The sequence below is a fragment of the Tympanuchus pallidicinctus genome, unplaced genomic scaffold (assembly GCF_026119805.1).
Source record: "Tympanuchus pallidicinctus isolate F22 unplaced genomic scaffold, pur_lepc_1.0 scaffold9, whole genome shotgun sequence".
In the NCBI taxonomy this organism is placed as follows: Eukaryota; Metazoa; Chordata; class Aves; order Galliformes; family Phasianidae; genus Tympanuchus; species Tympanuchus pallidicinctus.
This window is the reverse complement of record NW_026294813.1, coordinates 11,514,715-11,527,411: the sequence shown is the minus strand read 5'-3', so window position 1 is coordinate 11,527,411 and position 12,697 is coordinate 11,514,715. Positions and strand designations below refer to the sequence as shown.

The 12,697-nt window shown below is 33.4% G+C and overlaps 1 protein-coding gene across 1 annotated transcript in view; it reads right to left on the bottom strand.

The window, feature by feature from the left end:
• RICTOR (RPTOR independent companion of MTOR complex 2) overlaps positions 1 to 12,697 on the bottom strand; it is an 83,640-nt gene that overhangs the window by 26,642 nt on the left and 44,301 nt on the right. Inside the window, exons 8-18 of the mRNA XM_052670318.1 lie at positions 12,112 to 12,281; positions 11,803 to 11,870; positions 10,171 to 10,238; positions 7,769 to 7,851; positions 6,652 to 6,739; positions 5,588 to 5,678; positions 5,392 to 5,458; positions 5,190 to 5,270; positions 3,933 to 4,033; positions 2,043 to 2,205; positions 1,548 to 1,649 (exon numbers count right to left, since the gene is read on the bottom strand). Of these exons, the coding sequence (XP_052526278.1) occupies positions 1,548 to 1,649; positions 2,043 to 2,205; positions 3,933 to 4,033; positions 5,190 to 5,270; positions 5,392 to 5,458; positions 5,588 to 5,678; positions 6,652 to 6,739; positions 7,769 to 7,851; positions 10,171 to 10,238; positions 11,803 to 11,870; positions 12,112 to 12,281 (1,082 nt within the window). The remainder of the gene's footprint in view (positions 1 to 1,547; positions 1,650 to 2,042; positions 2,206 to 3,932; positions 4,034 to 5,189; positions 5,271 to 5,391; positions 5,459 to 5,587; positions 5,679 to 6,651; positions 6,740 to 7,768; positions 7,852 to 10,170; positions 10,239 to 11,802; positions 11,871 to 12,111; positions 12,282 to 12,697) is intronic.

The window sequence follows — 12,697 nt, the reverse complement described above, 5'->3', positions numbered from 1 at the left end:
GGGTATCTGAGATTGTAGGGAAACTGACAGCTCTACCTAGAAGCTTTTCTGCTTTAACAGCTCAGGAAAACAGTAGCTCTTAGTTGTCCTTATAACTAAGCTCCTTAGTTATCCTTATAAAATATCCATTACCAAAATATTGCACAGCTTAGCTAAATGTGATATTTTGAAGAACACCTTCTTGATTAATACTCTTAATATTAAGTAAAATAACTGACTAATATAAAGTTAGTTAAATTACAATAAGAATTTGTAAACAAGCAAAATTTAGTGAAGCAAAGCTACTCTGATATATATGTGTGTATGTACAAATATGCATAAACATGCATACACAAATATACACATACACATATACCTAAATGTATCTATTTATATATATATATATATGCTTATATATAAATATATATACACATATACACACACACATTTTTAGGTCTTTATAGCAGACAGATTCTTGCTTTCTCAATCAGCCTTTTAATTTAAAAGTTTAATTTAAACTTGTAATTTAAAAATATACAAATATTCTGGGTATTTTGTGGTAAGTTTCCCTGCATGTTCATTTTTACTTTGTTTTTGAGTGCAAGCTTGATTATGTCAGTACTTCAACCATTTTATAGCAAGCTAGTTATAACAAAGACTGTTGGAAAATATTTCCTGAGAGTAACAAAAGGATGGTTTTGCTACACAGAATGACAGGAGCTCCTTCATCTTTAAGATGATGTACTGAATACTCAAAGTTTTCTTGCTCCCAGGAATTTCAGTGCTCAAAAAAGAGATAGTCCTCAGAAAGAGATGAATGCTCTCCTTATCAAAGATTTCCTGTTATTAAATGTCGTACAAAGTGAATTTAATTTTATAAAAAACTGTCCTCATTAGTTAAGTCTACACATTACTAGTAACTTGGCCAAAACATCTGAAGCTTAACCTCTAACCCAGGTATAATATTAACCTTCTGCTCATGCTATGTGAAAATAAACAAACATACAACTATGCTAAGAAACTGAACAAGGTAATATTTGTATATAGTTCAGACAGAAGTGTAAAGTATTGGTAACTTTAAGATCATTATATCTCAAATCTATTTCTATTCAAATAAAGCCAAATAAAATTTAACATGCTTTTAAAAAGACATCTGTGGATTTATTAGTAGTGCGCTTTTCCCCTCGTGCAGCTTACAGATTGTTGACAAATTATACTTACTGTGTATTGGTATACTGTACACTATTTTATATGTTATTTATTTATGTTGTAAGTATACTGTACACTGTACGTACAGTATATTGGTATTGATTAAATCAATTTCCGAACTTTCTGAAATTAAGAAGACTATCATAAAACCATCGGTGTTAGAAAAGATCTCCAAGAACATGTTCACCTATCACCAATATTTCCCCACTAAACCATGTCCCTTAATAAAACATCTAAACAGCTAACTATGGCATATAGTATGAAGTTAATAATAAACGATAAAACTCTTATGTGAAATAGAAACAGTCTTTTTTCCAACAGCTGCTTCTAAAAATTCTATTACATCTTTTTATGCTCACCTTCAGTATGGTCCCTATCAGATTCCAGTTCCACTCAAGATTCTCCTTATGGTTAAGAACCTGGCTGTCTCGCAGATTCATGACCAGTGCTTCTTCTGTATCCTGCAACATTGACATGAAATGTTTTCTTGTATCACTGCTGTAATTGTTACAGGATACACTTACTTTTCATGTACACTAATCAGAAGCGCCTCTGCTACACAGTAATTTGTACCTGAGAGTAAACTGCAGGGTTGTTCTACTGTGGAAGTAGTAATCTAAAAGCAAGAGACCATAATGCCACCTAAATTGCATTAAAATTATTATACACTCAATCAAGTTCTAGAAAACACATCATGGTATCTACAAGTAGATAAAGAAAATATTGAATGAAACGATCTATAAAAATCATATTAATTACTCTGAATTAAAAAGCAAGGTGGTAGGATGGGGTGGGATTTAAGTATCCAAAATACAATTTCAAATTAAATTCTGACAGATTAATAATGGTAATACCTTTAAAATAACAATGTCTTTCTGCACACGGTATTGATCCCTTTTTTGATGGGTTGAGATTGCTTTCTGTATAATATGATCTAAATGAAGGCTGTAAGGTTTAGGTCCTCTTTTCTTCATCTCGTGAAATCGTTTTAAGCAGTTTAGTGCAGCACTTGCTCGTCTAGTAAAAAAGATACTGTAATCAGTGTTTGACAACTAAGAGCCAACTAAAGAATTAGTGCTATATACTAAATTCAATTAGCATAGCTCAAGGAAGATTTCACCAACAATTCTGAAGCCAAAGACGCTTGTCTTGATGCAAGTTTTCATACATTCATGTGCTTTAATCTTGCAGTGAAATTACACAGAAAATATTCAGAATTTCTACTGAAGAACGAGACTTGACCCATTTTCTTCTACTCTATAACCAGCAGTGTCCTTCACACTTCACAGAAAAATACAACAGTTCAATTACAAGGGATCTACAGAGATCATCTAGAACACATGAAGATTAAAGCTGAAAAAGTATATAAAACGTCACAGTAGATCAACACTCTGCAGTTAAGGGAGTAGAGTCAAATTGTCTCAAGTAGCATTCCTTGTCAATTCTCTTCCTTCCCTTATGACCCCTAAACTCGCGGGCCTCAGCAGTGTCAGCAGTACGCTGTCTTCTTTATATCTTAACAGTTCAACAGCAGCATGTAAGAAATTTTCTAGTAAAAGACAGGCATATCAATAAATACTGCTAGCAGAAAATACTACTGAGCATATGAAGAAAGTGTAAACATGAGAAGGTAAGCCTATCACTCTTTCCCACGAAGCACAGGAAATATTCTTAATTTCTGACATCTTCAAATAAGCAAATATGCAGATTCTTTCACCTAAATTATACAAACCTAGGCCTGTGTAGACGTTTGCAATTTTTTATGTTCTGAAAAATTGCAGTGTCCACAAAAACTTAGACTGCCTAATATAACACTACAAAATCTTATTTTTAAAACAGAAACAGGATTTCTTGCTCTTTTATCAGATCCATAAATGCCAAGAAGTACAAAACCTGAAATTCACAAGTATTTTTCACTCTTCCTTTCCTCCCAGAGTTCTAAGTGAAATGCCCTGCAAAATACCCCGCAAACTGAGTTTCAGGCAAAGATACACAACAGCCATTTTTCTATTAATGGTTCAAACCAGTATATACCAAGAAATAATTTTCACCTCAAATTACATAATTTTAAAAAATATTAATAATAATTATACCTAGCACTTTTCATATATTAATATTCAGTTTTATTCAAGTTAGGTCACTATTCAAAGACTTGTTTGTGTTTTTTTTTAAATCAAACTACTGACACTATTTGCAACAAAAAAAAGGCCTGTGTTGTGGCTTAAGCCCAATAGACATGTTTGTCTACAAAATAGTATGTCTTTCTTGATAAATATTTTCACATACCAAAATCTTTTGGTGGTATAAGGGATCTTTAGAAATACAAAGAGAAAATCTGAAACTTTCTGGGAAGCAATCTACAAGTGTCACTTAAAATTCTACAACAGCAGTTTGCAAAGATTCTGTAAATCATCACTGATGATACAACAAAACAAAATGTGAAGATAACTTATGAAAATACTGATCAAACAAGCCAGGATGGCAAAAGCAATGACCAAATTAACAGAAGGATTTTCTATAACTTTTTATGTAAAGAAAAAGAAACATTCCCACTCATACACACTTTAAAAAGTCTTCTAAAAGCAAATACAGGTAAGAAACCTGAGTTTACACACACATTTTGAAGATACTGGATCTATGAAATTCTCCCAGCGTTCCTCAAACAAATTATGTGAAGCACTTTTTGTTCAATTACAAGAAAGGACATATTTATTTTTGTTTTTAGAGAAACTTGGAATTCTTACAATCTCTTCTCTTTCATGATGTCAAAAGATGCTGCCATATTCATTAGCGTTGGTAAGCAGTGCAGGTGATGACTGTGAGAATGAGGGAGAATCGTGTTTGCCTGAACAAAAAAAAAGAAGTCTGGTTATTATAACATTATAACATTTCTGTCTTTCTCTGATGGATCAGCATTTGAAAAAACCTACTATTTCTCATGAGAGCTTCACACATCCATGAAAATTTTTCACATATTACCAACAATAACTGGGAACAATTTTGAATATTTTATCTAATTAATAAATCTGAATAACAATTAAAACTAAAAACAATTGAAACAATTGCAGGATTCCATCTTAAAATTTTTAATTTTTCTTTTTTTTTTTTTGCATTGGTGGTAGCTGGAAGAGGTAACACGCAAAAACATTCAAAGTATCAGTTATCCTTTTAAGTCACGTGTATGAGAGTACTAAAATACATATAAAATGAGAAATACAATTTCACCATGTCCATTCAATACTTTTGCACAACAAAAGATACTTCACACACAAAAATTCGCAAAAAATACACAAGAAACCTTAACAGAGAGTGTGTACTCTCCTTGCTGTCAATAAAGGATGTGGAGAAAAACAAAACCACTTGTTTGGCCAGAAATGTAAACCATACCACTTCACATATGACTAACAGTTCCTCAGCAGGCTGCAAAGTAGCACTTGCATGTGCATTTGTGCATTTAAAAGCATCATGTCTAGGCAAGAACAAACAGATCAAATTTTCTTCAAACACAGAGAGGAAAGAGGCATGAAACAAGATGTCTTCAACTTCTCTGTGCTATTCAGAGGCTATCAACAGCAGTGTGGGAAGACTAATTCAAGTTGGGAGTTGCACAAATGAATATTAAGAAGTGCTCCAGTTGAATGTGCAAGTTTCATCTGTGAAGCAGAAAGCTAAGCATGTTGTCACTAGTACCGATACAGAAAAGCTAAAACAAGTAGCAGTTTTATTCTCAAACAAAGTAACAGACAAGTGAATTTGCACACATCTATCTTAAAAACACAATGCTTTACTGAGGCAAAGTGGAGAAATAGTGAGAGCTGGAGATGAACAGCCTATTAATTCATGCTGTTTTTAATGTATGAAGTGTTACAAAATAAAAAAATAGCCTATTGCTTTGATAGAAAGTGGATGTTCCAAGTTCCAAACAAATTTCAATCTTTACTAACAAAATAACTACTTTCAATGAGTTACTAATAATACTCTCAGAAAGAAACTTTACTTACCATATGCAGAAGTTCTCCCAAAAGGATAGTTGCTCTAACAGACACGTGGTCATCACTACTGGTGATCACCTCTACAAGACCCTGGAAAAAAAGTTAAAAAATAATTACAATGTTTAATATATGATGTATATATCATATCTCATTCCAATGTTTTTAAGAGATAAGCAGTAAGCATCTGTCTCAATTTAATATCACCAGTTACCTCTAGAAGTCCATTGGTAATAAAAGCTGAAAGCACTAAAGCCAAATAATTATCCATGAGATCAGGCCTAAGGAGAAAAACATAGGGAAAGAGTTTAGAAAAAACATTTTTTTTTACAAATTATTTCTGCAAGAGAAAAGCAATTCTTTTGTACACCATAAACCAAAGGCTTAGTCTGAGTTTATTAAATACCCACCGTGACCTGGCTCTATGGGGTAATATAGTTTTAGCTTCAGCAGCTACAAAGCCATCAGACAGTCTCCAGCAGTCCTGAAATCTGCTTGGATCTACAAGAAAACAAACAAAACCAGTGCCAATTATAGCTCTGTATTTCAGTGTTATTTTAATAGTAGTTTTTATGAGCAGGTGTACCCTCAGGGTTGAAACTACAGAAAACTTCTGTTCAAAAAGGATTTTCAACAACTCATTCAATCCACACTACTACACAAAGTGAGGCCAACTTCAAAGCTAGGACAAATATTTCATTTAGATATCAAAATAATAATTTTTCCTATTCAAAAACACAAGAAATTTATCCAACTGAAAACACTATAACATTTTTAAATGTACATGCATATCTAGCAAAGTCACAAGTGTGCAACAAATAATGATTTATTAATAGTGAAGTTCAGAACAAGGATTAAGCTTCTATAATCAAGCCCTTGACAGGCATCCGTAACTTGAATTTGGAGGATAATGGAACATGAAAGACTCAAAATTACTCTCTTCAGGCTGACATTTTTCTGAGAAAGAAGTAGAGGACGTTTTTAAAGCTTGCAAATAAATAATTCTAAACTTAAAAGAGTAACTTTTCTTAATGTAGACATGAAAACATACAATTACCCTAGGAAAAGTAAGTTTCCTGAAGTGCACTGAGGAAAATAAGCATATTTTCAATATACAGAGATACTTTTGAGTAACTTTTCTGTGTCAGCCAACACTTCTACATACCAATGCTTCAAACACTTTGAAGACTAATAACGTGTATTGTACAGTCTTTTGTGTAAATGCTCAATTATGCTTCATTACTGATTTTATATCCAACTTCGACACATGAAGTACGTCAGAAAAAAAGTGGACTTGTAGCTTGAACACTGTTAATTTGTTGAAAAAGGATTTTAAACAGGACTTCAGAATACCTCATGAATTCACTGATGAAAAAGTTAATACTGATATAATTTGTAATCCAGGGGAAAGATAATGGGTTCATCAAATTTGTAGAAGAATTTGACAGAATTCTTGTGTGAACAAAATACTTACCTACGCTAAGAAGTGCCTCAATAAATTCTTCTGCAACAACAGGGAGAGGAAGACGAAAAATGTCATAGAGAACCTCAAGCAGACCTCGCTGCAAAAAAACCAAAAAAAACAAAAACAAAGAAAAAAAGCACAACAATTTGATACATTTAGAAAATACGGCCTTTCTGCTCTATTAAATTAGCATTTACTTTCTACTATTAAATTAGCACTGAAGCTGATTTTTACAGTGTGCTAAAACTAGCAACTGATTTGGAGTTGTTTTTTGGATTATAAGCATGTCTTCTAAAGGAACCTGGAGAAAAAAGGAAGTTCTGCTCACTTTACAATGGTGCCTTATTGTCACTGCAATCTAGAGAAACATAAGCTTCTCAGATTTTACATACATTTTTTACAAATTATTTTACTCTTTATTTTTTATTTTTTACTTATTGTCAAAGCAAAAACTGATTAACTTGCACAACACTGATATAACGTGAATTCTTGGAAATGATGGACATTCTCTTAATGCCTGCTCTGTCTGTAGTAATTAAATATCAAATGAAAAAAAAATCATTAAATAGTAATGTAGTAATTAAACATCATAAAATATGAATGAGAACTAAACTTAAAACCAAGAACAGTAGTTGAAAGTATATTTTTCTTGACAGCACCAATTTCACAGTATTTTAGCATGTTTCTAAAATTTGTTTTAATACAGAGTAATTTCAAGATATATATAAAATAAGAAAAGAGACTAAGACTAAAAGCAAATAAACTGAAAGAAAGTAAGATTATAGATTATAAGAGTAAATCAGTTCCAATGCCAAAAATATTCCTGCGTATACAAATATTTTGTTTACTGCCTGCTCAGGTCTAACACTTTTTTCCCTTTTCCCTCCTCCATTCCCTCCTGTCAGACAGAGTGAGCTTTGATTCACACTCCACTGACACAGAAAGAGCAGGCAGCTTGACCACATGGAAAAATCACACAGGAAATTTAAGGGTCAAATAAATTCAAGACTAGTGGTCTCATATTTAGATTCTCTGTTAGACCACTAAATTGTTTTAAAAAATTGTAAGCATATTAACTAAAACATCAAATATATTCCTATTCCAGTAGGAAATATTTAACACTTACCCGTATTTCCATATTTGGTATACAAAGTACCCCAATGAGAGACTGAATCCCAGAATTTCCAGGTTTGCACAGACTAATAATACCTAGAAAAAATTAATACACAATGTTTCCTCACCAAAAAAAAAGAGACATTAGACAACATTAAGTGATTTCTAGCTTGAGCAAAAGTGCAGATGACAAAAGTTACTAATCACTAGCATTATGTCATTTTTCATTTTCAATCAATGCTTAACAAAATCTAGTAATTTCAACACTAAGAGATATAGTTTCTTTTTAATCTTAACAGTATTTTTAAGTTATCTCCACAAAAACAATATTCACAAAGAAACTGCATACAGACAAAATCATAAACAAAGGATCAGTCTTAGGCCAGAAGATGTACAAAGAACTATTAGCAGATTCTGCAACAAAAATTGTGTCTTAACCCAACCAGTAATTAGTTTCCTTTTAATCTCAGATGTACTCTGAAAAGCAAGTTTAAATATTTAGAATAACATTCTCTATGCATCACTTTTAGTCATCTTATCCCAAATAAGAAGGACTCACCTTCCAAAACAACTTTATTTCACATAAAATCTGACAGCCTTTCTCATACTTGGTCCTTCTACACAGTATTTTCACACAAGTTTAATTTCTTAGCATTCAAAGGATGAATACTTAAACAGCTTTTAAACGTTATTGAATACCACCTGAAGTTAACCACTACTGTGATTTTCAGCCTCAGTTTATACTTACATCTCTTCATTCAAGATGTGGCTCCTGAGACAGCAACCTTGCTCATTTCCTTACTGTTTTTCTTCACGTTACAAAAGAAAAAACCTTACAGTAACACTATTCTAAAACCAAAGAAGTTTATCCAAGAAATAACTTCACATGAATAAAAAAGGGGCCAGTTCTTGGAACACATAAATAAATCTTAATTCAGAAGGAAGTACTAAAAAATGAAATTAGGTAAATTGTTTCAGTAAAAACAATTAGTTAACTTTTATGATGTACTTTATGTGGAATGATATCCTCAAGTTCATAACTTCCATGTCACAAATACTTATGTCTAGCTCTGTACCCACAGAGATCATTTTTTTTCCCAAGAGTAGTTGACAGCCACCTTCCTACTGCAATGCAGGAATAGATTTCAGTGCACAAAGTCACTGCTGCATGTCCCAGTTTCAATTGTAGATGAAGACTGCAGTGGAGGATAAAGTACGTAGTAATAAACTCTACAGAGTAACTCAATCCAAAGAGTTAGGAAAGCAGAACAAAAAAGCACAGACAGAATAGACAGGTAAAATAAGAAGAATAAAGCTGAAAAGCCAGAACAGAAACCAAACCAAATAGACGTTCAGTCCTTTTTGCAACATGGCCTTTGGGAAGGATGACATTATGAGGACACTTTCGTACTACAAGCATTAATGCCCTCTTAGCCTCCAACAAAATAAGAGAACATGCATCTGAAAAAGTACCACAGCAAACAATACATTACAAAACAATTCTCACTTGAATTTTTCAAGAAAATTGTGGTATTAGTTCTAACTGTATGAATGAGAGAAAATGTAGCAACATTCCTAACATAAATTGCTTTGTAGAATCTTCAGAGTTATCATAAGCTCTCCAGACTTGCACCTCAGCATCAAGAAAACGTGAGATATTTTTTGAAAGGATATTTCAATGTTAAGATTTCTGATCAGTTTTTCAGAACATCTAGTTCTGAAAGCACAAGTAATTTAAAGTCTTACAATCAAAACAATTTTTATACAGTCTAAATCATTCTTAAGTACAGCATGTGCAAAGCCTATCCAAAATTTCTGCAGGGGTCATATGACTTGATTTAGTTCATTTGTAAGACTCTGACTTCAGTAAAAGAATGAGGCCTTATTACCATGTTAAGTACCGTAAGATAGTAGAGAAAGCAGAGAAAGGATTTTAAAAAAATACAAAAAACTTTTCTGGGTTCAGAAATGTCTTCTACACAAAAGGACCAAAACTACATCCAGATTGGGATTTATCTTCAACTACACAACTTAGTAAAAGCAGATGCTAATCAATCTACTCTGTTGAAAACTTTTGCATAGATAAAGATTTCTTATTACACTGACAGTAAAATTTCAAAGGCAAATTCTTATGACACAATGCTACTTTCAATATTCTTTCACCCACCATATACCAAGTATCACCATTAAGGCACAACTGATACAGTATTCTGAACTGAAAATAAGGCTGCATCCTATCTATAGGGTTTAGTCTAAAGAAACTGTTTAGGAGTCCTCAAATTTGACAATATCAAAACATTGCTGGAAGGAAGTGACAAAAAAACCAAGACTGTCAGATTGTGTGACTGAATAAACCATTACATTGCACTGAAAAGTTCTTGTCAGTCAACAGATAAAACAAATTAGAAATCTTACCTGCCCATGATCGAAATGCTGCCACAATTCCCATTTTACTAGCTAGGAACCGTGCTTCTCTGTCCTCTCTGTCATAAAACAAATATGACAAGACACAGTTAATTACTGTAAAATAAACTGTGTTACTTACACAGCAGGTAGTTAACTGCAATTCTGGACAGGGTACAAAAATCAAGAGTAAGAAAATTTTCACACATGTACATTTGCATTTTTGTGTGTGCATATACATTTCATTGAATATGTACACATATACAAAGATTACCATTTTTAATCATTGTGTCTTTCTTCTTCAGTGGAGTTTTGCAGTAGAAAGATTACAAACTAAACACCTATTTTTGGTGTGTTATTCACTTTGAAGACTCCACTGATATTAAGACTGTAGCAGGGGCCTAAGGACATTGTCCCAGTCTGATAATCTACTGACATTTAATAATTAAAAAAACAAACACAGAACATTGAATATGTGAGGTTGAATGCGACTTCTGTGACCTATTCTAATTTTCTACAAAAAGAAGCTGCTGGCTATGAGAGCAAACCAGGTAATAATAATCAGGGCTTTATCCTGTCAGGTCTCAGAAATTTTCAAGGATGAAGGCTGTACCATTTATCTGGAACAGTCTGTTTCAATACTTGAGTAACCTCCCAGAAATCTGCTTCTCAAGTTGGAACTTCTTTTTTCAGTTTCCCTCTGCTGTTTCATGTCTTCACAATGCACCACTGACTATCTCTTCTTGATAACCTTTGCACAGGTTCTTCCCTAAGCTTTCCCTCACACAATGTGCTCCTGCTCCTTGACTATCCTAAACTAAGAGGTCCAAAACCAGAACCAGTGGTTTACGTGAATTTTTGCAAGTGCAAATTGAAAAGAAAAATGACATCCCCCAACTTCCTAGCTATGAACTTTTAAAAGTAGGCCAATACAATGTCGATCTTGTCAATGCCCCTCGGCATTCTATCTACTAGAACCGTTTCCCACCTAGTCAGGCTCGCAGTCTACCTCATAATATGTCCTTCCAGACACAGGATTCTGCATTTGCCCTTGCTGAATTTCATCATGTTCTTTTGGCTCACTCTTCCTACTTGAAATCCCTGTGGATTCCAGCACTGTCTTTTTATTCTATCAGCTCCACAGTCTGCTATCATGTGTAAACTTCCTGAGAGCGTACCTCTTCCTCACCTTCAGGGAACTGATGAAGATGCTAAACAGCATAGGTCTCATGCTAAACCCTTGCAGTACCACTCTTATTACACGACCATAGGCACAATACAATGGCTTAATTACTGTCCCCCACGCCTGACCGTACAACCACCAAACAGAATTTAACTCAAATATACTAACACTGCAAATATTTAAGACAAAAAGAAATCTATACTAGAAGATACACAGATTGTAATAATACCAGGTAAAAGAAATATTATGGGAGAAGAATAATTTTATCTTTTAATTCTTAATTCCTAACAATGTTCTACAAACTTGGCTACTGGGCAACGTCCTATAAATGGCTACTCTAACTAGCCATTGCCTTCAACTTCAAACAGTTCAGTGTTAGTCCCCTGGTTTGTTTTGTCACTTAAGAGAAAAAATATTTTAGTTGCAATTCCATGTACACAAGTCGAAGCGCTAACACTTACTTGAGCTGTCCTTCTGCCGTGTCTGGGTTATGCCTGTAGTGAAAATCTGTGTAAGGAGCTAAAATTCGCTAAACAAAAGAAAGACATGCATTACTTTCACGTAACAAAACAATTAATGGATTTTGCCCTTTCATCAGTCCCACTACAACTTGTCATATTACTCTTTCTTTACAAATCATGCTCTTTGTTTAAAGGTTAATTGCTTTGACATTTTGCATTAACACCAAGTGTGAAATCTCAACTGAAAATTAAACATCTTCATTACCAATATATTGTTTAATTTCTGTCACTAAGTAAAAATGAACTCACCTCTAACTCTACATCTGCTCGCACATACTGACGGGTCTTTGGATGATTAATGAGGTGCAAAACAGTAGTTATCAAAGCTTCATTTATTCGGCTCAGCTGACAGTCAATCACATTTTTCAGGATGGTACTTAAGCCACCCCGAAGAGCCACCACCTCGGGATTCTGAAGTGCTAAACGAAAAACAGGTCACTTCAATAGGTGACAGAAAACATCTCAAGATTTTCAGCATGACAAACGTGTCTGTTTAGAACATATATATCCTTTCCTTCTTGAATGCTGCTGAGATACACATAAGGTTTATAATGGAACTGACAGACTGCAGCAATGAACTGAGATTTTTAATTAATTTTATCAACTAAAACTCTGGTCAATCAATCACCATTGTTTAGCAATTTTCCACTGTATTTCTAACCAAGTTTCCATATTTCTAACCAAGTTTCTATACAGTAAGGCTCAAGTTTCCCTCCAAAAAAATATCAGTCCAGAATTACAAAGCTTGGATGCTTTTAACTTAAAAAATTAGCAAATTACTTATTTCTTTAAACCAGAAAACTATGTCTTGAAAACACTGAAGTTATTTTTCACT